Below are 27100 nucleotides of genomic sequence, written 5' to 3' on the forward strand. Positions count from 1 at the left end.
GTGTTTCGTTTATTTATAGAATGAATTTAAGAAAAAAAAATTTCTGTAATTGAAACTACAATTCACCCAGTGTACGATCTAAACCTTAATCACCACTTCCAAGCAATGGCGCATGTATTGAAGATTCTGTACGTTGCATAGGGGCATTCGATACATCGACGCGGGCAGAACAATGAAATTTTTCGATTCTTACATGAGAATCAATTTGTAATTATTACCGATCATTTAACTGATTCGTTGCTTCCTTTGTTTTAATACCTGGCAGTCGTTTGGACTAATCGAGCCATTCGTGTCTTTTGAGGCTTTCTTTCGTTAGGGCTGGTCAGAATTTCAACAAATCAACGATATTCGATCGTTACGAAATTTAAAAACTATAGGTACTGTTTCGATTTACCTTTGTCAGTTTCATCTTCGAATCTTCCAATTAAATAAACCTATTGTTGATTATTATTCTGTTAAATGACTCACGGAGTAAAAATAATCGTGATAGACTAAAATTAAAGACATTCTTAGAGGGAAAGCATACTAGTTTTCTTTAAGACAAATTACCTGTTCGTAAAGATAGGTCAACTGATCGCGAAGCCATACGAAATACCGATTTTTGCATTCGATAACACATAATTGAATTAAACTTATTTTATGCTATGTAGGTATACATAATCCCAGTCAGCTGATAGCTTCGATGCGTCCAACAGTTCCTTTATTCAGAAAACAATATCGTACACAGGAAATAAAGACGTATAGGAATTAATAACCATTTTATGATATATTTTTTTAATTAAAATTCTACATTTTTATTCAACGTGTAACGCAATTAAAATGTTCATTCTTTATTCTCGTCTTTTTGAGGGAAGCGTTAAGCTAACATGTCAAGATTTCAAGATCGACTGGTACGTTGAGCAAACGTTTTACAAATTCAGAGTAAATCTTCCAAGGCACGATTCAGGACTTATATACGTTGTGGTAATCGATGAGAGCAGGACGATTCTAGATCCTTGGTAATTAGCAGAGATGGACTTTGCGCGAAGTTGAATCCTGAACTGCATAGTCAGCATGCTGGCTAAGATGTTTTCGTGGATTTCAGATATTTGGCGGGCATTTTGACTCGAAGAAAATAACAGATATCCTACGTACAAATAGTAAACAGATTCTTCAACGCCTTTCCCATAAAAAATATTTATAAAACTAATCCTCAATACATACACAGTTATTCTATTAATATAGAGATATTGATTAATTTTCTTTTGCTAAATATTATTTAACATATTACAAAGATAACAAGGTGGGGACGAAACGAATCACCATTCACATTAAGAGGCGAATCCAGAAGCTTAAATGAAGTTGGGGGGGGGGAGGGGGGGTAAGAAATATATAAAGGTATATTTCCCGACTATTTTTTTAATTCTACCAATCCTATAAAAGCCTAAACAATCAAGTTTATATTAATAATTCATTTATGCAAGTGCATATTCAATAATGTTCGCATAGTATGTAATATATACTTTGTCAAGATATCATAACTGTTCGAGGTGGGGGGAATCGTCTTCGTCGCTCCTCCTTTAGATCCGCCCCTGTTTATACTCGTAAAGTTCCATTTGCATTAAAAAAAAAAAGAAGGTGTACTCCGTGTCCGGGTGAATTCATACTTTCCTGTTCCGTGAAGCAGCTTCCTACGGAGAACAAACTCGCAAAACGGAACGCGTCGAGCCCGCGCGCGGCTCCCCGAGCAAGCGGCGAAACGAACGCGGCAGCATCGTAAATCCAGAAGTTGCGCGGCGTAGGTGGAACCGTATAGAGGGGACTCCCACCCTATAATAATTAATAACCGGCCGGTGAATGGTTCGTGCAAACCCCGCCCTTTATCCCCTGATTTATGAACCGCAACGCCTTCCATGTCATAACTGAGTACAGAAGCTTGCGCGCGGCGGGAAGGATGCCGATGGTGGGGATAGGAGCGCCGGGGGTGGGGGAAGGGTGACGCGTGACGTTGCACGACGGTACCTACGCCCAGACCGGCTCTTTACCGAGCGATCAGTCGGTTCTCGTCCTTGCCGGATGACAGTGGTCGACACGCGGACGTCCGGTCTAAACGCAGCCCAGGTTCCACACGTCACCGCAAGTCGGCGCCACGCACCGACCACGCATCGGGTACTGGAGACATGCAGCTCATGAGATGGAGCATCACGCGCCGTCTCGATTGTCGTGGAATCAAGCAGACCGTTTGCAGGCCCTCCAGACTCTCGTGTCCCCGATCTTCCGGTACGATTTGACCTTGACCGACGCGGCCAAACACCTCCGATTCGTGTTTCCGGCGTTCCCAGCCGTTGTCGCGAACGACAGGAACTGTTACTCCGTCGAATCGTCGAGTGTTGATCAGCGATAAGAGGATCGCTTCGGTGAAACTGGTGCGCTTCAAAACGTATCTGGTCGGACCGTTGAGTAGCGATCGCGCGATTTACATTTTTCAGTAACCCCGATATGTATAGTGTTTATTGAAAGTTTCCAGCTATACGGGTTTCACGCGACGCGTCACGGAATACTAATTGCCGGGCCGCTGTTCCTTATCGGTGAAACAAATGTGCATCGTTCACCCCTCCCCATGGTATTTGCCGTGTGTTCTAGCATGGTTTTCCTGCGTAGGATACGTCGATACCGACGATTACTGTTGTTGCGAATGTTGCTTGCATGTATGGTCGTTGTTTAGTGATCAACAATTCTGATTTAGTTTGGCGGTGGCATTGTGCATTTTAACTAAAAGATACAAAGCTGCCAAGTTTTTGTCTCGTTCCATCCTTGGCGATAGATTTGATCGTGAAGTGAAATCTTATAAGCTTTCGTTTTTACGCGACCAGTCGAATCATTGAACGATACCGTCTTTAAAACTACAATTCTACGTCGCAAAATCCCATGCTTCGATTGTTAACAACATGGCGTTAGGGGAGAGTTTTGCACTACCGACCGTTGAAGTTTTATTCCTTCTCCTTTTGTTATCTTCATATTTCCTCATACGTTTATTAGCATTTCTTTCCTTTGTCTTTTGCTGTTTTATTTCCCTTCGATTCTCTTTCAACTGTTTCTTTATTTATATTTCCTACTTTTTCCTGTGAGAAAAGACTTTGAGTTAACCGCAGACTGTATATAGAAATAAAGAAAAAGTCGATTCGAGGTTGGTCGGTATTGCACGACAAACACGCGGAAACACATTTAAAATCATAATGTATTTATGCACGTAAAAGATTACCAAATGAGGGTTATCAATTATTCTTGATAAACTAGAGACTGTTGGAAGAAAAGAAGAAAATAACCTTGGAAAATAACTTTCCGAACGATACAATCGGTACCCAGTCACTTTAGCGAAACACGTTTGACTGAATTGTGACTTCGATTATTGCCTGTAGATTTAGGTTAGAATTTAGGTTCAGACTCGCAAGAAGAGGGCAGGCCTTTCGGGTTACCGATTTCGTTGAAACTTTGTACACTTGTAGATTTAGTTATCCGGTTTAGGAATATAATATTAGTGATTAAAATTTAATTTAATTTTAATCTATTAAGCGTCAATTACCATCATGGGGCGTGATAGTAAAGCACGACACTTCTACACACAAGGTTCTAATTCGATTCCTGATAACTACATAATACTTTACTCTTGATATAGATAAATTTTAATAGTAAAATTCACACACAAAAACATTGATTATCTTTTAAATAAAATATCTTTGTTTGTAACATAAATTTTTCTTCGCTTGCGAGATAAATCGTTCTCGATGCTTCCTTTGTTTTCACTTACCGAGGATGGAGAATTTCATCAATGATTATCAGTACCATATTTTTATATTTTTATATACGTTATACATTTTATTCAAATTTATTTATATTAAGAGAAAAAACTGATGTAATGGCCGTAATTGACACTTGATAGATTAAAATTATATTTCTTGATAATAATTAAACTTTTATCATTAATATATAAAAAGTTATCTGTCCCTATAATGTTATGTATTCTTAAACTGAATAACTAAGCCCGCAAATGTGCAAAATTTTAACAAAATTAGTAACCCAAAGGCCTTGCCCTCTCGTTTTCAAATTCGTGTTTAAGTTTAGGTTTATGTTTGAGGTTAAGTTTGGACGTAGACCGAAGCTTAGGTTGAGGTTTAGGTAAAAAAAAACAACTTTTTTTAAAATGGAAACACGTGTTCTAATTGTAGAAGATAAATCGAAATTTTTCGTGGTTTGAAAAAAGGTGTTAAGGTGTTAGGTTTGTGATAGGTTTACGGACGCGTGGGGGTCAAGGGTCCTAGACTCGTTATGGTTTCGAACTATGTAAAACATATATACGATAGTAGTTTATTTTTGCCTCAGAAGCGTCCTTATCTAGTAAAAGAAACGAATACTAAGTTTGAACGATAATGCCCGACTCTCCCCTATAAGTCTTCCGCGAGCATGTTCCACTTTTGCGCCATCTTCTTATTCCCGTCTAAACTATTCTCTTCCAATAATCGGAAGTCTTCCTTTGTTATTTGTTTCTGGGATATAAAATGTTTCGAATTACCTACGCAAGAATCTGATAAGTCGATGTGGGTAGAATTATTTTTAAAACCACGCATTTAAACAAATAATATTTATTGGCAACAGTATTGGTCAAGTAAATTAAATCATTATGATCGATGAAAAATAACGAACCTCAAAAATAACCAAGTTCGATCGCGAAGCAAACTAAAGTCACTTCAGGTATATTTTTAACATCTGTTATCTGCAACGAAAATTTATCGATCGTTGCGACGAAACGTGCAAATATTTACTACTTTTATGACGTTCAAATAATTAAATGTTTCTCTTAGATTAATTTCTTTTACAACATAGTCTCCGAAGAGTTGTTTTCTTACTTCACGAAAATTTAATGATTTTGATTTTGAACAGATTCGTGCTTTTTCTTAATTCTACTATTTCTCAATTTTTCGTAAATAATAACAAATTTAGCTTTGTCGCAACTTCAATATTATTTCAGTGTTAGGTTTGCAACTTGTTCATCGCTTAAACTATTTACACTTGAACCGAGTCAAATTGTTTGTATAAAAGTTTCCATTAAGCTTTTCGAAGTTTAAATAAATGCACATTTTAAACACCTTGTTGTTTATATAGTTTGCAAGTTAAATCTTTTACAATTACACATGAATGATATGATTCTAAAACCTGGTCTATGTAACATAATATTGTAATAAAACAAATTGCTGCGAGACTTTTACAGCATATTTCTCGTGACTTGTTTACCGAATTATATCTTTTTTGTGATTTACATTATGTAACATATCACTCGGCAAAATTATGAAACTTGTCCGTGATACAGAAAGAAAAATATTATATAACATTCCGCGTGTTTTACACGTCTTAAATATATTACATTACCGCATTACATAGCAAAGTTATAAAACTTGTTAGTAAAAGGAAAGGAGAAATGTTATACAGAGTGTTCGGTCACCCCGGGGGAAAAATTTTAATGGGAGATTCTAGGGGCCAAAATAAGACGAAAATCAAGAATACTAATTTGTTGATGGAAGCTTCATTAAAAAGTTATTAACATTTAAAGTTCCACCTGTACTGAATTTTTTTCTAGAAACTGGGTAGGATTTCGGGGGTATGTCCATTGACCAAAAATGATTGTAATCAACCCCTGTAACTAAAAATAATTTTTGAGAACGATCGGAAATTTTTTAATTTTGTCAAAAAATTTCACACCTTCTCGAATTTTTTCCTAGAAAATGGGCAGGATTTCAGGGGTAAGGCTATTGACCAAAAATGATTGTAATCGACCCCTGTAACTAAAAATAATTTTTGAGAACGATCGGAAATTTTTCAATTTTGTCGAAAAATCTCACACCTTCTCGAATTTATTTCTAGAAAGTGGGTAGGATGTCGGAGGTATGTCTATTCACCAAAAATGATTGTAATTGACCCCCGCAACCGAAAATAATTTTACCAGAACGATTTGAAATTTTTTAATTTGTCAACAAATTTCAGCAGCTACATCCCTTGTCGATTTTTCTTAAAAATTTGTTTTTCATTTTTAATAACCTTGTTCAACGTCCGACAGAAAAGTTGTCTAATACTTCTCTGCAAGTACCCAGGGGCTCTGCTTCAGAAAAAAATTTCAATCAAATCCATTTACTATTGTAGGAGTTATGGCCGTTTGAAAATTCGACCATTTTTAGGGGGTGTTTCTCACTTTGTTTTTCATTTTTAATACTTTTATTCAACGTCCGACAGAAAAGTTGTCTAATACTTCTCTGCAAGTACCCAGGGGCTCTGCTTCAGAAAAAAATTTCAATCAAATCCATTTACTATTGTAGGAGTTATGGCCGTTTGAAAATTCGACCATTTTTAGGGGGTTTTTCTCACTTTACGGTGTCAACGAACAACTTTTTCAATATTGTTAGAATTTCTACATATTCCCCACTAAAATACGCGTTGTTTGCATTTTGAAAAATTGAAATCCTCCGATCCGTTCAGTAGTTATTACATTTTAAAGATTCGCATGAAATTTTAGGGAAGCATTGCTGGTCTCACATTAGATTTTCAGTTAAGAAATTTTTTCTCAAAAGTGCGTAGGATTTCGGGGTATGTCTATTCACCAAAAATACTTATAATTGACTCCTGTAACTAAATATAATTTTTTTAGTATGATTTGAAATTTTTTGATTTCGTCTCAAAATTTCAGTACCTACTCGAATTTTTTTCTCGAAAGCGGGTAGGATTTTGGGGGTAGGTCTATTCACCATAAATGCTTGTAATTGACTTCTGCAACCAAAAATAATTTTTTCAGAATGATTTGAAATTTTTTAATAATTTTTTAATTAAGCCTCAGTCAAGAAATTGATATTCTTGATTTTCATCTTGTTTTACACCCTGTATAGCAAAGTTATAAAAGTTGTTGGTAAAAGTAAAGGAGAAATGTTTCCATCCAGTGTCGGTAGAGATAAAAACAAATTAAGTAAATGTAAAAAGGAAGTCTAAGTCGGCGTAAAACTGATTTAAAATATTGCCCATCTTTTGTATTTTACGAATTCATTCGTCATTGTCTTTAACATTTATTACAAAAGTAAACGATGTTAAGAAATCATCGCTCGTTTAATCAAACTAATTGAAAATCACATTTAATGGAAATTTATGGAGCATCGGCACCATCTTCGTTTTCTCCAACCATCTAATGAGCATTCGTATCATTTTCCTACTTCGTTTGCATTCATCGGCATGCCAACGCATCGTTCAGTCCCACGCATCATGTTTCTTATTCCTATCTTTGAAATCTATAGCCGTAGAATCTCATTATACGCGTTTTCCTGGAACAATTTAATTAAACGGGCGGTCATTTCTTTGATCTATTCTGCTTTATAATATTCGTAAAAGACTCATGGGATGTTTTGAATTTTTTTTTATACAAGGGAAGAACACGCATCTTTCTATACATTTGTTCGTTTCCGATGAACGTATGCAAAATTAACTCCGACGCTGCTGTTTACAAAAACAATGTCTCTCGAAGATCAATCTTACAAACGAATCGTATAAATCGCAATGCTTCGGAATAAACAATTCCAGTTGGATTTTCTAGGAAAAAATTCTATTCGTTGCCAATTTTTGTTTAATTTGCGATAGTGAAAACAGCAATGAAAATAGTTATATAAAAGGCCTCTGGCTGGATGCATTACGAGCATAGTAACGGTGCAAATAGAAAGCACGATTAACATTATCGCATTCTGCGACAATTTCTTGCATATAACACGCATATTGTAAGTCTTGGAATTAAAGATCGTATAACGATATTTCCGGCAAATAATAATTCATCGTCTATGAAGAATGACAGTTGAATGAAAGTCGTCAAAGGAATGATTGAAACGTAAGAAATTTCAGCAGTATGCGCAACGAATAACAGTCGGTGCTCCATATATGGCGCATGTAAGTAGGCATCAAGTATCTCGATTCGTAAATTTAACGAGGATGATTGAAAATCGGATTGGTTGGGTATACAGGGTGTTCAAAAGAACCATTCAATATTTATATGATGTATAGAATACACTGTGCCGAGCAAAAAAGCTTCGGAAATTCAGTAGCAAGTAAATTAAGAATAATAACAAATAAAAATGTTTATATCTCAGAAACTACCTATATGCTATATACCCTATAAATATTGAATGGTTTGAACACCCTGTATATTCACTTTTGTACCATCCATAACAAAACGACTTATTATATCTCTACTCAGAGAATTAATTGTGGGTAAGTGATTGTAATTTTTTATTATATTATTGTACAAATACAAGTTAATAACCGTATCTAAAATGAATACGAGAGCCCGACAATTTTTTTACCAATCCTTCCCGCACCCAAGATCCATGTATATTAAGAAATTGTACCGTTCCTGTAGTCTTTTCTCGATCGATAAATACATACGTCGATTATTTCCTTCAACGGAGCTGATCTTTCTTTTGGTCGAGGCTCGAACGTTTCATAAAATTCTTTTAACACGATTAAAAGGGTAAACGTGACTTTTTCTGCTGCAGAGATTACGGAGCACGATGCAATTCAGGGTTAAGATTGCTTTTGTTCCAGGTCGTAAGTTTCGTTTAGACGTTTACTGTTGGTCGCAATACTTGAGACAATTACCCTCGATGCTGGGATATTCACTTTTAAAATTGGAAATCCACTTTGTCAAAGCTTCGAAATTCTACTGCACGGTGTCCGCGTTAAATTGCAACGTCCATTTTCGCAAATCTTTATCGCGAATTACAGGGATTTGTGCCGGTATTAGAATTTCGAAATTTCCAGTAGTTTTTCACTTGGATTTCGTTTCTTTTCGATTTTATTTTTCAGACTCTCCCTTTTACCGTCTCTCCATAATATGCTACAACTTTTCTTTTATATTCCGTATCTACGAATGCACCTTTTTAGTGTGTAGTCGGAGAATTTCAACGTTGTATCACTTTCTACAACGAAAGACGATTCCTCGACGCTTTTTCTTATATACCAAAGTGGCAACAAAACGACTAAAATGGTTAGCTACGAGTCACAAAGCTGGAAGAACTGGATCGAGCATCGTCTCCATCGTCCAGAGAAATGGAACGCTAAACAATTAATGTGTTTACGATTTTACTCTATTCTTGTACTGTTAATCTTGTCGCGAAGTTATACATTTTGGAAAAACGTAAGCATGCAGAAACTTTTGAAGTTCGATTTCATCCTTTTGGAATAAATATTTACGAGAAAGAAAGAGGACCAATGTTTTATAACTGCTTTACACTGGATTGGATCGACCGACAAGAACTTTAGTGTTTACGAACGCTTGATGGATAATATACATTTTATTATGTAATATACGATATTTATTAAATTATTCATGGTGTTTGTAGAGTAAAGCGAGTGTTCCATTTATCAGGCTCGATGCTGCTCTTAAAACATTAAAAATTTTGCAACTCTCTCGATATATCTCGGTTTATGCGATGATCGTCGTACGAAAACATTTAACTTGATAAGTTTGCACATTTGTTTCATTGATAACATCGTCAGCTGTATTAAACTTGTGAATCATAACGCACACGAATTATTTACACACTGAATGTAAATTCAATTGTCACGGGTTGTTGGCATACGAGAAAATTTGACAAAACACATCGTACAAGCGGGGACTAGTGACTTTCGTACGGTTAAAAATATAAAAAGTAATAAATGATTAAAAAACTGTTTGCAAGCTTTTACTTAAATGATGCAGTCGCAAACTTTTTAAAACAAAGGTGTAGAAAAATGTAAAAAATCTTTGTATATTTTCTGTGACTGATAAAAGATGATTTAATCTGCGATTTCTGCACATTTTTAGTAGAAATTTGTCATGCTTTTTTATGAATGCGAGCGTACAAGTGTACAATCCGAGGTTTTACAACGCGTTTCCTTTTTTTTTTTTTATATATATAAATTCTGATAAGTTGAGTGTTGTTTCCGCTAAATATAAAATAATTATAAATACGAGTAACCATCGAAGTATAAAAAAAAAAGACTAATCGTGAACACAATTTTCTGTTACAGGAGAAGAAAATGACTTCATATCAGATGGTGAAGAAAGTGGCGGTGAAGGGGGCAGAGGAAACGAAGCCGTGGACCTCACTGCACCCAGATCACATCAGGGCGACGAAGACGACAAGGATCAAGACGATGCTTTGGAAGAGGAGGAAGAGGAAGGCGTCGACGAACAGGACGACCAGGAGGAGGACGAAGAAGGATCGCGAAAGCAAATGCGTCATCGACAGGACGCGGAGAACAACAACAACTTTGTGGAGAGCGGTGGATCCGGAAATCTGTTCCCGCCCGCTGGGACTAGTCACGTTACCTTGGAAGCTCTTCAGAACACGAAAGTGGCGGTTGCCCAGTTCGCAGCGACGGCATTGGCTGGTGGCGCGGACAGCGAGGCGGCTCTGCAGGACCTGGCGCTGTTACAAAGTACGTTGTACACCCTTCAGCATCAACAGGTGTTCCAGCTACAGTTGATCAGCCAACTTCAACAACAACTGTCCATCACGCACAGCCAGACCGTGCACCAAGCTTTAGGCGAACCGTCGGATAGCAAAGAAGTATCTCCGTCTCCCATCATCCAACCGAAACCACTGTCAAGCTTGACGCCGCCTCCGTCGTCGCATCCACCGAGTCGCCAGCAGAGCTCGCCAGCCCCCATGACACCGAATCTGTCCCAGGAACGGCCAACACCGACCAGCAGCGCTTCGCCATTGAATCTTCCGATGCCTTCGTCGAACGCGACGGGTACGACAGCGACCACCAGTAACAGCCAAATGCCAATATCCCATCAAATGCCGCCGCTCTGCTCGATCAGTTCTTCCCTAGCCTCGTCGATAATAACGAACACCGATCCACCGCCGTTACACGAACCAAACACCCTGGAGATGCTGCAGAAGAGAGCCCAAGAGGTGTTGGACAATGCTAGCCAGGGTCTGCTGGCCAACAACCTGGCCGACGAACTCGCGTTTAGGGGCGGAAAGGGTTCCCGTCTCTCCCCGTACGACTCAAAGTCTGGTAGCGGTCGCGGGGAACCGTTCTTCAAGCATCGATGCCGGTACTGCGGCAAGGTGTTCGGCAGCGATTCAGCGCTTCAGATCCACATACGATCGCACACAGGTGAGCGACCCTTTAAATGCAACGTCTGCGGCAGCCGCTTCACTACAAAAGGGAACTTGAAGGTCCACTTCCAGAGGCATACGGCCAAGTTTCCACATGTTAAGATGAATCCGAATCCTGTTCCGGAACACCTGGACAAGTACCACCCACCCCTGCTACAACAGATCGCCTCTGGTCAGAGACCAATGCCGTCCCCACCGCCGCCGTCACCTTCTCATCATCCCTCTTTTCACCCAGCGGCGGCGCACGGTTTTTTACCTCCTCAGCCACCCTTACCACTCAGTTTAGCCCTGCCCGGTATGCCACCCTTGTATAGATCGCCAGTCGTTGCCCATCGGGACGATCAGGACGTCCCGGAGAACTTGAGTAAGCCCGTAACCACTGCCTCGATCACGTCTCCACATTCCCCTACGATTGTGTCGAACTCTCGTCATTCTTTTCACGATAATCACCAACAACAAAAGCAGCACATAGAGCAAAGGGACGAGATCAAGCTCGAGCAACGGTTGCCTATGCAGGAACAGTACCAGCAACGGCCCATCAGTCAGGAACTCGCTGAGAGGATAACGCCGAAGAAAGAACCGGAGGAGACCGAGGATCCCACCGAGGAGGAGATCGAGGATTTCGAGGAAACGACCAGACGGTACTTGAATTCGCCTCAATCCTCCGTCAATCCGCTCTCTCAGCCGCAAACCTACGAAGACTGCAGCATGGATAGCAAGATCAGTGGGCGGCTTGAAGGGGACGGTGACATGGAGGTCGACGAAGAGATCGAGGAACAACCGGAGAATTTGTCCGGCCGAGGAACCATAAGTCGTCTGCCTCAGCAGATCGTTGCCTATCCCGGAGCGTCTCCTGCCAGCAGTAGCGCGAGCAGCGGAAGCCTGCAAACGTCCTTCGCGGGGATTCTCTTCCCAGGGCCACCCGCGCATCATCAGATTCCTCACCACGTTGGTTCGACGACCATGAACGCGCCCATTGTCTCGACCAGCGACATGATCGATCCGGCGAAGGATCCAGCCATCTATTCCAGCTTGCTGCCACGGCCGGGCAGCAACGACAATTCCTGGGAGAGCTTGATCGAGATCACCAAGACTTCGGAAACGTCGAAATTGCAGCAGCTGGTCGACAATATCGAGCACAAGCTGACCGATCCTAATCAGTGCGTGATATGCCACAGAGTGCTGTCCTGCAAGAGCGCCCTCCAGATGCACTACAGGACCCACACCGGCGAGCGACCGTTCAAATGTAAAATTTGCGGTCGCGCGTTCACCACCAAAGGCAACCTGAAGACGCACATGGGGGTGCACAGGGCGAAACCGCCGCTCAGGGTGCTTCACCAGTGCCCGGTCTGCCACAAGAAATTCACGAACGCGCTGGTGTTGCAGCAACACATACGGTTGCACACCGGCGAGCCGACGGAACTCAGCCCGGAACAGATCCAAGCTGGCGAAGTGAACGAATTTCCGCCGGGTTATCCCCACCATCCGTTGGCGTCGTTTCTCCCGCAGGGCTTCCCGCCGATTCATCCCGCTGGAACGGGGTTCCCGTTAAGTTTCCCGCCGACCAGGCAACAGACCATGGAACGACAGCCGCAGGAGAACGACATGGACGCGAAGGAGGACCTCCACCAGCAACACCATCAGCACCAGCAGCAACCGCAACAGCAGCAAAGGTACAACGCTGAGGATCAGAGCGAGGAGGCGGACGATCAGGAGGACGAGGAGGAGGACCGCAGGGAGGAGGAGGAGCGTTGCCACGCGATCCGCGACAGTCGCGACGACCAGGAGGACGAACAGGATCGCGAGAGCGAGGAGAACGAGCAAAAGGACGTTTCTCTGCCCAGTTTCTCGACTTCTCTCGCTGCTCTTGAGAATCAGGTGCGAACTATTACCACGATAGCGACGTCGACGGCGAACACAGCGAGGTCGCCGCCATTTCACCGATACAACGGCAGCGAGAAGAGCAATAGCCCGTCGAATGCCGGCGCGCCTCTAGACCTGACGCCCCGTGCATCCTCGACGCCAGCTTCGGTGGCATCGGTACCAACGCCGCCCCCGCAGACCGCAATACACCACCCACACCCCTTCGGCATGTTCGCAGGCCTCTTGCAAGCGGTCTCCTCGTCGCCATCCACCAGCAGCATAGGATCCTCGATAAATACTATCAATTCGATGAACGACATCGCTCCGGGTTCCGGCGCCGCTGGACCGTTGGCCTCGCTTACCACGTCGGCCGTACTCGCTGCCACCTCGACATACAACCCGCTCGGCCTGGCTGTCGGAGGGCCAGCAGGTAGGCGCTGCTAGCATCAGGGCGAGCTGCAGTTCCTGCTACACCTCCCGATCGATCTGACACGATTCACTGATCCCGACCGAAAGACTGACTGATTCGTCCACCTTATCCAAGCTGTATATCGACATCCTATTTGTGGTGTAGCCGGACCTAGCACTCCCACCCTCCCGCTTGACTCTGTTACTGTCTTTTTTGTACACCTTTGTTTCGATATTTCTCTGTCTATGCCTCTGTTACTCTTTCATTCTCTGTTCACGTCACTCTGTGATTTTTCTTTACAAAATGAAACGGAAGATACCAGCGTTTGCGAGCACATATCAGCTTTGTATCTAACATCTTTTTGCATAAAAGAAGGTTAGAACTGTGGATATATTTGAGAAATAAATGAACCTTGCAAAATTTATTGTTGCCTTCACGATTCATTCTCCACCTACCGTTAGGCTGTTAGGATATTGTGACTAACGCTATCTTCGATATAGTTTTGCCGGATAACAGTCGATTCATGACCTGGAAATCTCGGATTGCAAACATCTCTCTTGATTTTTCGAGCATTTTGTCGAGCAAAGTCAACGCGGTTTCTCGCGTTTTGCAATTGGTACTTTACGATCGCGTAGTAGTTACAAATTACTTTCGCAGATGTAGAAACACGTGGAAGTACTCGGAATACAATTGTAAAGAGCTACGATCTGTTACAGTGCGTGGAAACACCACATGTAATATCTGCTACAAGACATTTGCGTGCAACTCCGCGCTGGAGATCCATTATCGAAGTCACACGAAGGAGCGACCTTTCAAATGCAGCATTTGCGACAGAGGCTTTTCCACGAAGGTAACGTAACTTTCTTAAATCAAATCAATAGGGTAGACTCTAATTCGAAGCGTTAATTTTTCAAACTTTCAACACTGAGAAATCGTTCGATGCTCGTAAAGCCGATTTTTTAAAAAAAATAAATTTTTTTTTTCAATTTCGTTTGGAAGAATAAAAGTATCGGCAGGTTGGTGAATTTGCAAGTGTATTTTTGGAATAGTTGTTCGTTACTTTTTTCCCCCAACAAAAATGAACGGTAATATTTTTTTTAAAATAGTTATTTCGAGTTTTCTGTTCGGTTATTGGATTTCATCAAACATTTGGGTCAAACATAACCCAAACTTTTCAATTATTTCCCGCTAATTTTGATAAGAACGATAGAAAAATTACAAGTATGGCTCGCAGAGAACGGAACACAATATGGCGCTCGTATGCTGCAACGAACGCGTTAAAAGTATAATATTGCATCTCGTCACTGTGAATGTATTATTAAAAATATAGAAATTAAAATCTTCGACCCACTCCTTGTACGATCCCTTTGTACCTTTAGCGAAAAGTACGAAAATGATTATGAATTAGGGGTGGACATTGTTTTTCAACTTTGAAATTTTTTTTTTTTTGGGACACTTCCTGGAATTATAACCACGGATGAAAAAGATGACCTATGCAAAATCTGAAATCGATCGAACAACGGAAAGACGTGGCACATCGAGGTTGATTTCTTTTTATTCTTGTAATCCGTTTTTCTCCATTAAAGTGTATCGCTATCGTACATGTTGGTACCTCTTTCTATTCGTTTTTTTACGCTTTATAAATATATAGAAACAAAATTTCGAATTTTTTGTTTTTTATAAGTATTGATTCTAAAATTTCAAAAATTGATTGCGGAAAAAACATATGCTTCTTTTCGTTATATTTACTTCGTTAAATAGTACAAGTTTTATATATAACATGTTTATAAATAACGAAGATATTTAAATGATTCGTTTTTTTATGTCTTCGACTTCATATTTTCGTAAAATAAATACTACGTTTCTTACATTTCCCTTTCAAGTTTCGTTCCGGAATTCAAGCTCCTTTGAATAAACAGTACTTTCAAAAATTCGAATACCTTTTTGAATTATGATATTAAATAATTAAGAAACTATAATCTTGATATACATCAAAATTATTTCACTGAAAAGTAGTATTTATTTTACGAAAATATGAAGTCGACGTAAAAACGTAATCGCTTAAATATTTTCATTATTATCGACAAACATGTTATATGTAACGCTTGTACTATTTAACGAAATAAATATAATGCGAATAAGTATATTTTTCTCGGAAACAAATTTTAAAAATTTTAGCAACTTATAAAAAACAAAAAATTCTAAATTTTGTTTCTATATATTTATAAAGTGTAAAAAGATCAATTCAAAGAGGTACCAGAAAAACGGGTTACAAAAATACAACATTTTCAACTTTAATGCGTCACGTTTCCCCGTTTGTCGATCCCGATCGATTTCAGATTTTTCATATTTTTTTTTTTATCACAATTCCAGGGGGTGCCCCAAAGAAAATTTTTCATCGAGTATAACCAAGGTCCACCCTACTATAAATAGAGCAAAGGGGCTGTAGAGACTCTTAAAATTCCTTAACGTCCGCGATGAGATTTTAGTAAATGTGATTCGTACGCGATTATTGTCGAGAATCGATGGCCACGTCCCACAAGCCCGATATAAATCGGTTTTGGTCCATCTCTGTATCTTTGTTTTTCTACGATACTTTCAGAACGACGGTTCCGGGCAGCAAGCATGCATCTGTACATCTCAACCGTTGCTCGATAACAGTTCGATCACTTCACCCGATTCCCAATATCGATCATCGTGCGCCAGTAATCGAGAGAAACCGAAACGCAGGCGGCGGCGGCCTGAGGAGCGGAAGACCCGGGGGCGGAGAGGAGCCGGAGGGGGGCGGGGGCTGACACCTGTCTATCCTGCCATCCGCCTACCCCCGTTGATGTCACCCGCCCTCGGACTTCTACCCTCGGCGCACAGCCTCCTGGTAAGAGCCTGCTGAATTTTGAGAATCAAAAACAATGATAACACCACTGTGTATTCTAAAATGGATTTCCAGACTTTTCACAGTAACGGCCAATTTCGACAACCGATATCCCAACAGCTCCGGTTTTTTTTCTCTCTCTCTCTCTATAGCATCAGAATTTTTGTTCGTCAATTTCATTAAACTTTTCTCCACACGAACACTCAGAGACGTCTCTTCCATTGTTTGCCTTCTACGACGTTCCGTAATCCATCAGCGTCTCGGCGAGTACCCCGTCTCTTTCCCGATTACTGCTATCCATTTACATTTCGTGGCTCGCCTGCAACTTCTGATCGCCCAATGATGACTGTTCATATATAATTTACGGAAAAATATTTTTTTACATTTCTAGATATAATCTGAGACATTGATTGACAATAGTCAAGAATCTTGGAACATCGAGAATTATGCAGAGTGGTGTGATCGGCGAAGCGGTTGAATTTCAGGTGGGCCGGTTCGAAACCCTTTTAACGAAATCTTCGTCTTCTGATTCGCAGGGGAACATGAAGCAGCACATGCTGACACACAAGATCCGCGACATGCCGCCCCATCTGTTCAGCGACTCGAAGCAGCATCAACAACAGCCGCAGGAGCACGAGAACTCGAGGAGTCCGATGTGCGCGGACGATTCGAGCTTGCCGCCGCCGCCGCCGCCTCCGCCGCCCCCTCCGCCGATGCCGCCTACGACCATGGAGCAAACGATTTCTATAAAAAGATCTCCGCCCGAAGGAGACCTGCCAGCGCCAAAGAGACCAGCCAGTAAGTAGGAAAACTGTTCGATAAGTGTTTAAGCCTGGTTCCTCATCGAGCAGCAATTCGAACCGTTCAAGGCTTGGCTTGGCAAGTTTAACCTCTTCCGCTAACAGATCGCTAAAAGTTTCAACTTTTTCATGGGAACGCGAGGCTGGTGCAACGACCTTTGTTTACTTGCACGCTTGTATTTTCTATTCACCGCTGTTCTCTTCACGCGCTCCTGGCGACAGGTGGCGCTCCTATCGCTTATCGGTCGAAGCTTCGAACGAGCCCCACCTCGATATTTCAGACCGCGAGAATTTAGCTGAAAAGGCAAACTTGAACCTCATGAAACATGTATCCGGGCCAGTTTAGTGGAACTGTGTGTGTGTGTGTATTTGCAGGCGTGCCGAGCAAACACTTGTGCCAGATTTGCAATAAGAATTTCTCCTCATCTTCGGCGCTCCAGATCCATATGAGAACTCACACGGGAGACAAACCGTTCAGATGCACCGTCTGTCAGAAGGCCTTCACCACCAAGGGTAATCTCAAGGTATACTTACAATTTTTCCCCCTTTTACTCTCTCTCTTTCTCTCTCTTTCTCACGCTGTTTTTTTTTTCTTCTTCCTTCTCTCTTTCTTTTTCTCCTGCTCTTCGATCGTATCCATGAATCTTTCGAGTTTCTTCACGTAACACCAGTTAACTGCTACTAAGCTTGTACTAACGCCAACGCGTAACGTACAAAATTGCAAACTCGATGTAAAATCGGTGCAACGGTCGAGCTTCAACGGCCGTGCTGACCGTGTGAAATTTTCTGATCGTAGGTGCACATGGGCACTCATATGTGGACCAACGGAGCCTCTCGGCGAGGCCGTCGAATGTCGCTGGATCTACCTCCTCTACCTATTACACCCAAGGATTCGGAGTTTCTCCAACGACGGCCGGATCTCTTTTACCCGTATCTACCCGCGCCATTCCTTAACGGCGTACAGCAAAAAGTAAGCGATCGTCCATAACGTTTCGTTTCATAATCTCTCGTACCAAACCAAAACCGACGCGTGCTGTAACTCGAAATGGCCAGAATAGAATTTAATGCAAGTTACTGGCAAGTATTCCTCGGTTTCATAACGTGGATAACCCTTCGTCTACTCTGACCCACGCCACGTCCACAAGAGCTTCATCGAACTGCTCGATGTCTTTGAGCTAAACGAAAATTTACGTTGTTGTGACTTCAAAGGGGGTCTTTACAGTCGTGGAAATTGCTTTTGAAAAGATAGCAGGTGCAAGTTACAGTATATACCTAGTATCAACAACCTTGATAGATTTCTTCAAAATGAGATCTTCAATTAAGAGGCTTACTTAAATCTTAAAACAAAACTTGTCCTGCAAAATAAATTCAAGTAATTTTTTCAATCCTTGCTTACCAAACTTCAAATCAAAATATTTCGAAAACGAAGGCCCATTGTAAAGAAACCTACTAGGGTTTTTTGATGCTAGGTATATGTTATAACTTGCACCTGCTATTGTTTCAAAAGCAATTTCCACGAGTGTAAGGCCCCCTGTCGGCAGTAGGGATAACTACCGTTCGCTTATCCGATCGAAAATAACTCGCAGTTATCCGAGTGTTGCTGTACTCACCAAAACCGTCCGTGAGAAAATTGAAATATCGAATAAAAAAAAAAATACTGGTTGGTACAATTGAAAAGATCGCAGCGTGTGAAATTTTTTTCCCGTTATATTTTCTAGACAATTGGCCCCGAGTAAAGCTAATCGGACGGCATTATTTACAGCTGAACGAGATATCGGTGATCCAAAGTAACAATGGATTACCGAGTCACTCGGTGGCTACTGGAAAGTACGCCGGCTTGTTCGGTTCCGTGTACGCGACGGGAGCTGGTTTTCCTCTGGACAAGCAGCCAATGGCGCCTACTAGCAACGGTCCGCTCGTTGACGGGAAGTCCTCGATCCCGTCGGGGTCTATGCTGTTCCAAACGCCGTCGCCATCCCATTCCCCCGGCACCCCGTCGTCCAACGGCAGCAATCAAAACTCCGCCAACGTTCCGACGTGGACGGGCGACGCTCTGCAACATCACTTCGACAGGGAGCCACCCAGCAGACCGGAAAGCAACTCTACGCCACCTTCGACTCGGCTTCAGCCACCGTCAGCGGCCAGAGGCGAGGGACTAGCCACGTGAAGTTCGACCGGTACATATCTTCCTTCATCGAAACTTCACGTGCTCGGGAATTGAACTCCGCCCTAGCTGCTAGAGAAACGTTTCACGTAGAGCCAGCAGTGTTTCGTTCAGAGCATTCGAGCAGAGAGATATCCGGGACTCGAAGTCTGACGAGAAATCCTCTTAACAACCAGAGCCAGCAGATACCATGTTCCTATTGTCACACTAGTCTTAAACATGTTAAAGGGGACCGATAGGCCCGGCAGTTGGAGTCTCAGCGTTTAGCGGGTCTGAATTCCGGTTTCCAAAAGCCACTGTAACGTGGTTTTTTTTCACGAGGGTCCGACGAATGGCGGCGCCTAGACTGAGCCGCATGGCCGCAAGACACGTGGCGCCGCCACGTCTCAGCCCTCCGTACTCTGACCGTCCATGCGCGACAGTGATGGTCACCTCACTTAGGGTTATATTACGTTACGAATATATACAGGGTGTCTCATATAACTTGATTACCGCGACCATCCCCGTTACCGTTAATGATACGAACCCTCCCCTCCCCTACCCCAGTGTCCGAAGAAACACGTCTATTTCAACATCGTCGTATTCTCGATATCAAGGTGACTTTGAGAAAAATGAAATTCCGTTAATCGCAATATTTCGATCTTCGAAATTCTATAATTCTTTTCTTCGTTTCTTTAATCGTTCCGTTATATTGTTGACAATAACGTGGATATTCAAAGCACTAGAGTTACATGGCGTATCCTGTACAAGAAAATATAAATATATACATAAAAAAGAGAAAGATATTATATATATATATATACATATACATATATATATACATATATAAATATAAAATATTATATTGGTGCGAAGGGGTATGAGTGCGCAAGTTGTATACACGTGCGAGCACATGCGTCACTTTCCTTTTTTATGAAGGTCGTGTTTAGAAATTTAGTGGCGGGCCCGGCAGCGCCCCTCGCTGTGATATGAGTGGGGCAGCCTGCAATCATTTAAACCAATGTACTTATACTTTGTATCATAGTATTATTATTTACACTCGATGTACAGCACGTACCGCAAGTCCTCTACTACGCAGAGACCATAAGTTGTCGAGCATTCGAGAATCGTTCGACGCAGGAACGAACAGGGAATCTCCATCTTTAAATTTTTAACGATCACGATGTTTTGACGTTTCTTCTTCGCAACCTTGGTTACGCGTTATACATTATGGGTGTGATCGACTTAGATAATAATGACAATCCGTGGTAACTGGAGGCGATACATCTAATTTGATTCGTCGACAACTCACGGTCTCTGCACAGTAGTTATTTTGTATAGAAAGATAGCCGACGTCTATTTGCGTTTTCGCGGAACTCGTCAATTTTCGTTTCTCCTCGATTACGTGTCGGTAAACTGCTGGAGAGTCGAAGTTCAATTCCTTTCGAAGCTTTCGTTCGATTCGTATCGGTTGTCGTATCTGTTGATTAAAATCGACGTTATTTAAAAACGCGAGCCTCTCGATTCGAACGGTTCGCGATGCAATTCAGCCTCCCACTTTCACGCTCTCCTTGGATCAGGTGATACGCGACAGCCATCTTTGCAACGCTGATGGCTTGTGACGTAACGACAGTTACTCAACGACATATTACACTACATAGTCACGTTAAAATGTATAAAAATTAAAAGGAATATAACGTAAATGTAATAAAATAATACACGAAGTCGAACGGTTCGAAAAGTTTGTATGCAAGCATTCCGTGTACGTATTAAAAATTCTTGTAAATCGATAAACGATAACTATTCACCTATTTAACCGTAATTCTTTGTTGAATGATCGTTCAACGATTTTAAAGCGACTACTGTAGTGACTTACGATGAAATTAATAAAACACATTTTATAACGTTTCTATTCTTAGATCCGATAAGATATCATAAAGTTGTTAATCACACGATGATCAAAGGTTTAAGAGCAAATATAAATATCAGAACTATGTTTATCGGCAATCGATCGAGAAATGTTATTAAATTATGTTTGAAACGATATTTATGCGACGGTTTTTTTTTTTATCAACGTATATTTTCTTTTCAATAAGTTCGTTTCAGTTATCGTGTGATTGATTACTTGGTTAGATCGACGAAAACATTTCGTGCGTATATGTATTTCGAATTTCTGGGCATGAACGTCGCACATCACATGATCAAGGGAAATAAGAGAGGGGGAACGCGTTCGTTACACTTTCAAATTGGTTGCAAAATTATTACGAACGGGAAATGTGGCAACGTAACGTATCGATTATTTATTGTATATAGGTGGTAACCCAAATCAAACTGGTTTAAAGCTGTGTTACATTAACGAGATACGAATGTACTAAAAAAAATTGATGAGCAACGCCGTTTAAAATCACACAAGGTGTAAAATAGGACACCGAAAAATCTATTGATATCGTCGTGTTGACCAAAATTTTTTATGCGTTTCCGTACTGTCAAATGCGTGATAAACGTTGCGTCTACCGTGAACCGTGCAATCAAGCGCATAAATTCGTACTCGAAAACTAATACTCGTGCGTATTCCTATATGTTTTCGCGTTTAACCGTGCAACGAGAGGACAGAGGAATATAGGCAAGGCGATATATGCGTGTAAGAATCTTGTAAAAAGTAACGATAGCAGCATTCGTGTGTTTAGTAGGCACTTTGCGTAATTTATCTGATTTTTAACTATCTTAGGGATTAACCTTTTAAGACCTCCGTCGTTTGGGGGGGGGGACTCTAGCGAAGAAAAAAAAAATGAAACAAAGAAAGTTTAGAGTCACGATGGTTTTGATCTCGACGGTGGCTTTACGTAAATCAAAATTTGCTAAAAAACTCTCCGTTGTAACGATTAAAAATACCAAATTTAAAAGTTTTCTAACGCGAATAGAAAAAAGGGGGTAATTATTTAGAAGTTTCCCCTCCTCGCCGATTTTCGTCATCTTTTCCCTATACATGTTACTCTACAAAAACTCTAGTTATACTTATCTAACCAGTACACTATATTCCGAGGAAAAATGATCGAAATGATTTGAGGTTATATTTTCTGGCGGCGAGGGGGTTTGGGAGCAAGGCCCGTTCCAAACATACGAAATTCTACTTGAGATGGTTTCACATCGTGACAAGACATTACTTGGAGGAAATATGTATCAAATACCGAAACAAACGCAAAAACGTAACCGTTGTAACAAGAAGAATAGGAAAAGTTGCTCGGAACGATGATCTTGACATATTTCAAGGTTAGGAAGATCGACGAGGAGGAGAAACTTCTAAATAATTACCGAGAAAGGCTTGACGGGTTCGGTAACTGAGATTTCAAACAAAATCCAAATAACTTTTCGTTGCTGTGACGTGGGTCGTGTAAGAGGTTAATTGGAGGGCTACGTTGATACAAGTTTCTCGCAAAATATGCCACGAAAAATGAAAATCTAGCGATTATGATAATTCACTAGCGTAGAGTCAACAGTATGTTCCATAAACTGATAACACGAAGGGATAGACACTCGATGAAAACGATAGATTACACGCAGCCTGAAAACTGCTCTTCCTTGGAATTTAAAAGAAAAAGACAATAAGAAAGAACAAATACATACTTCGGTATAGAAATCAGGTTCTGAATAGTTGTAGAAATCCGTGGTTGTAGTAGCTCAAACGAACGCGAAAAAAGTTGATACCTGCAAGGGAGGATCTTGATTGTTCAAAACTGATCCCGGTTTAAAGTCAGAGTTCATCGATCGGCCTTTCGTTTCTACGAAATGTAAATTGTCAGAATCTATCGCAACGATGGCCGAACAAATTTGATCCGTGTAACATATTGAATCTATACTTGCGGCACATCCGTTTTTTTCCTCTAGACATTTTTTATAAATCGAAAAGCATATCGACGACACTGTTTGTAGATTCTATTTATCATTTTATACAAATACTCACCAGAGACGACTGATTACAAGAAACTAAAGATACGTGCAACAGTTGCAACCTTGTCAAGCGTGAAACAGTTCGATATGATTTTTAATTAAAAGAGGAAACAAAAAGAAAAAAGTTTCAGTCCAAGGTAAGAGAGTCCTAGAGTATAAAGGATAGTTCTAAGAGGAAAATCAAAAGTTTCTTGTCGGTTGGGATCGAATGATTCTTTAACAAGAGTGACGAACGTATACATATATACATAATACTGCTGTAAATAACGAACACGTGATAAGTATAGGCGAAGTCGGTTAGAGAAGTCCATGTAAATCATTAGCGTGTCAACTAAAATGTTTCGTAGATTAAGTGGAACGTTTACGAGTTTCAAGTACAGATGTTGCGTGCTTGCGCAACGCTGTTTTCAAAAGATGGAACGGGAGGGCGAAAAGACCGACAACTATTCCCCGATTGCGAGCCCCGCGAAGTTGTCCAAAACAAAGTATTGCTTATACGATCTTAGGTTTTCTGTACATATTGTATAATCCATGTATAAACACAACTCCGCTAGTTGCGAAAACTCATCATTGTAGCTAAATTACATTACGGATCATTATATCTATATCACTTCAACAATAAACAATTACTATGAGAATGAATGCATTCGTTGATTTCATTTTCAATCCAAGCTGCGAGAAAATTGGATCAATTTTTTATCATTCCATATCGATCGAAACAATATATCGAATTTTGGTCAATAGACTTGAGGATGTATATCGTTATCTCTAGAAGGGTGCTATTAATAATGGTTATTTTGATGTGGATGTCGGTCTATTTAATAAAACGAGTCCAAAGCTTATTATTTTTTATAATAAAAAGGTGCTGAAAGGCGCACCATCTATGGCAAAAACGTGTAAGTTTGTCGAGAAATAGTTCATTGTCTTTGACGCTAGATGGCGCCTTAATCATTTGTGATCGAAAAATACAATACAATTATTACTATTAATGTATTCTTACATTAGCATCCATCAACAAATTGGTATTCTTGACATTCATCCTATTTTGGCTTCTAGAATTTCCCATTAAGACGACACAAGTATACATACAAATGAAATGTCAGTGCTTCACCAATGTAGTAATTTTTAATTAAAGTCTAAAACTTTGCTATAATATATACGTGCATAATAGCAACGTGTTCATTTTATATAAGTTTTCTTATCATATTTTTTGTATAAATCAACTACAATATTAATCATTTGCGGTAGTATCCTCGTGTAAATTAAAAAAAAAAAACTGACTTAAATAACTGATGGAAATAAGTTCAGGTTTCAAAATTAGTCTTTTTATGAAAAGTAAAATGGACAGGGATCACGAATACGATTGTACAGAAGTTAATATACTCATAGTGAACCAGATATTTGTATATTTAAACTTATGTACAAGAGGTTGTATTATAATAAACCAACGATTTTCTATTATACGTATATGCGTATTTGCCTATAAGAACTCGTAACATCGGAACAATATATCTGTTGTGTGTGGTTGTTTGGTCACGTTTAACAAAACGTATTATGAACTCTTTATTTCATTGCGAAATGAGAGAATTCGAAAAAAAAAAAACAAAAATTTGGTATTCCGAGAAAAGAGGAGAAAATTGCTGTGAATTAATGGAATGATACGAAGTAATTATAAAGTAATCACGGTTAAAGTAATTTATAGGTGGGAACATATTCGTGTCGTCGAAACGAAGGGTACAGTATTTGTGGAATATTAATGTTTCGAACGCTTTGGTAAAAAATTACTAATTACATCGAGTCGCAAAATTGTATTCGGTGTAAACGTGTCCATTCAACACGAGTTTTAACGAGTGATAAATAATAAATTAGCTTCCGACGGGCGCTTGAAGGAATGAACTTTGTTATCATTTAACAAAGTAGCGTATGCGTACGAATATTTAGTGTTCGGTACTGTGTTTCGAATAGGGTTGCCACCTTTGCGCTTAAACTGTTATCTGGACACTGTGAACTCTACGTACATTGTTTCAACGCTGTGACACCGAGCAAATCCTAGGTATCGCGCGAAACAAGTAGGGTTAGGACATTATAAAAGGTGATAATATAAACGCTAGACAGTTCATTGATCTCTATTACCAGCCCTTCGATTCTTTTACAAGCAATCTCTGGTTACGTTAATACGAAAAACTGGCAACCCTAATCTTGAATAATTGAATCCCAATCGATAATCATTGTAATACAGAAACGGGCAACTTACACATTTTTACGTTTCACGAATTAAAGGATACCTTAAGAAATACTTGAACGTTGAGCAAAAATATTGAATAAAATTATTCAAAGTCGGTTGTGACACAGGCGATGAATAAGGAACATAATAACCGTTGGCAAAAAGCAATTTGCCAATAAATAAATTAAATGAAGAGAACATACTTGCGCAGAAAAAAACAAAAGAAAAAGTTCTTTAAGACCGAGATGAACAAAAAACATCTTTGTAAATATTTGTCTAGATAATTGTTTCGAACAACGAATAAAAGATTAGAAAACGTTTACCTGCTATTAATTTGATAAGTTAATTTGAATAACGAGTGAACATTTATTCGTTCATTTACACTGATCGGATAAACTTTTATTCGAATAAAATCTCGTTCGTCATCTTTTATCCGAATAAAAATATGTACCCGACGCTGCTTTATGAATATTGCAAAACTCGTTTCGGTCTTTATTACGCTGTTCGAAGCGGTTTGATGATTACAATTACACACAGAGAACAAAGCGACACGCGGCGGTTTCTATAATTACTAACGGGGGAATCCCAGTGACATAAAATTAACAAAGCCTCGCTCTAACTCCCCCGTCGGTTTTTTGTTTTGTCGATTTCCTAATTATAGATATATAAAAAGAAATCTGTGTGTATTTTGTGCACAGTACACCCATACGTTAATTCTACATTTCATTTCGCGCACCACCGATCATAATTCGAATATTCAATTACATATTTCCAGTACGTTTACGTGCAACTCGTATCACACGTTACTTAGCAAACTCGTGTTATCTGCATACGAACATAACAATGTTAATATAGGATATACATCACGTTAAATTTCTTTATTCGATCGTACTTATGCTACTTTTAACAATGTTACCCTTATTCTCGACAACGATATCTGAACTTGTTTAGGTTGTTATGTATAAATTCGTTCGTTTAAACTGAAATTGGAGAGTTAAAATATATTGTAATGTACTGTACAAATGACGGAGATGAGAAACTAAAGAACAAAAAAAAAAAAATTGATATGTAACAGTATACAGGGTGTACAAATTTTAATGAGAGATTCTAGAGACCAAAATAAGACGAAAATCAAGAACTCCAATTTGTTGATTGAGGCTTCGTTAAAAAGATATTAACGTTTAAAGTTCCGCCTGTAGAACGGCAATCTACGAACAGCTGCGTGCGCATGATAGTGGTTCTCACTCAGCGTGAGAAACTCTACTGACTGACTCATCGACAGCCTTACAGTTTTCTGAGTGAGAACCGTTATCACGCGTGCGCAACTGTTAGCAGATTGCCGTTCTAGAGACGAAACTTAAAACGTTAATAACTTTTTAACGAAGCCTCGATCAAAGAATTGTGATTCTTGATTTTCGTCTTATTTTCGCCTCTAGAATCTCCCATTAAAATTTTTTTCCCAGAGGTGGCCGAACACCCCGTATATTATAAATCAAAATTATAGAGTTAAATTCCGATTCGTATGGTTTTATATAAATAAAGAACTTATTAAAATACAAATTCTATACAATAAATAAAAAACATACTGTAATGATACATAACACGATAAAAATGATTTTATAAACACCGTATCGTTTCCAATGCATCAGAAGGAAAAGAGATTTGTCGAG

The 27100-nt window shown here is 40.0% G+C and overlaps 1 protein-coding gene across 1 annotated transcript; it reads left to right on the top strand.

Moving 5' to 3' along the window:
- Positions 1 to 2159: 2159 nt before the first annotated feature.
- LOC122402715 (sal-like protein 1) lies at positions 2160 to 19282 on the top strand. The gene is made up of 8 exons (XM_043405730.1): positions 2160 to 2259; positions 10069 to 13464; positions 14160 to 14293; positions 16046 to 16318; positions 16852 to 17113; positions 17491 to 17639; positions 17912 to 18085; positions 18878 to 19282. Exons 1-8 carry the CDS (start codon positions 2160 to 2162, stop codon positions 19280 to 19282), a joined length of 4893 nt encoding a protein of 1630 aa, XP_043261665.1.
- Positions 19283 to 27100: the final 7818 nt, after the last annotated feature.

This window comes from Colletes gigas, unplaced genomic scaffold, assembly GCF_013123115.1.
Source record: "Colletes gigas isolate AHSC1104 unplaced genomic scaffold, ASM1312311v1 Colletes_gigas_Sc00039, whole genome shotgun sequence".
Taxonomy (NCBI): Eukaryota; Metazoa; Arthropoda; class Insecta; order Hymenoptera; family Colletidae; genus Colletes; species Colletes gigas.

Coding starts and splice junctions, on each gene's coding strand:
- LOC122402715 (XM_043405730.1), top strand. CDS start 2,160: ATGCAGCTCATGAGATGGAGCATCACGCGCCGTCTCGATTGTCGTGGA. Junction 14,294..16,045: donor ACAGAGGCTTTTCCACGAAG/GTAACGTAACTT, acceptor CGATACTTTCAG/AACGACGGTTCCGGGCAGCA. Junction 16,319..16,851: donor CCTCGGCGCACAGCCTCCTG/GTAAGAGCCTGC, acceptor TCTGATTCGCAG/GGGAACATGAAGCAGCACAT.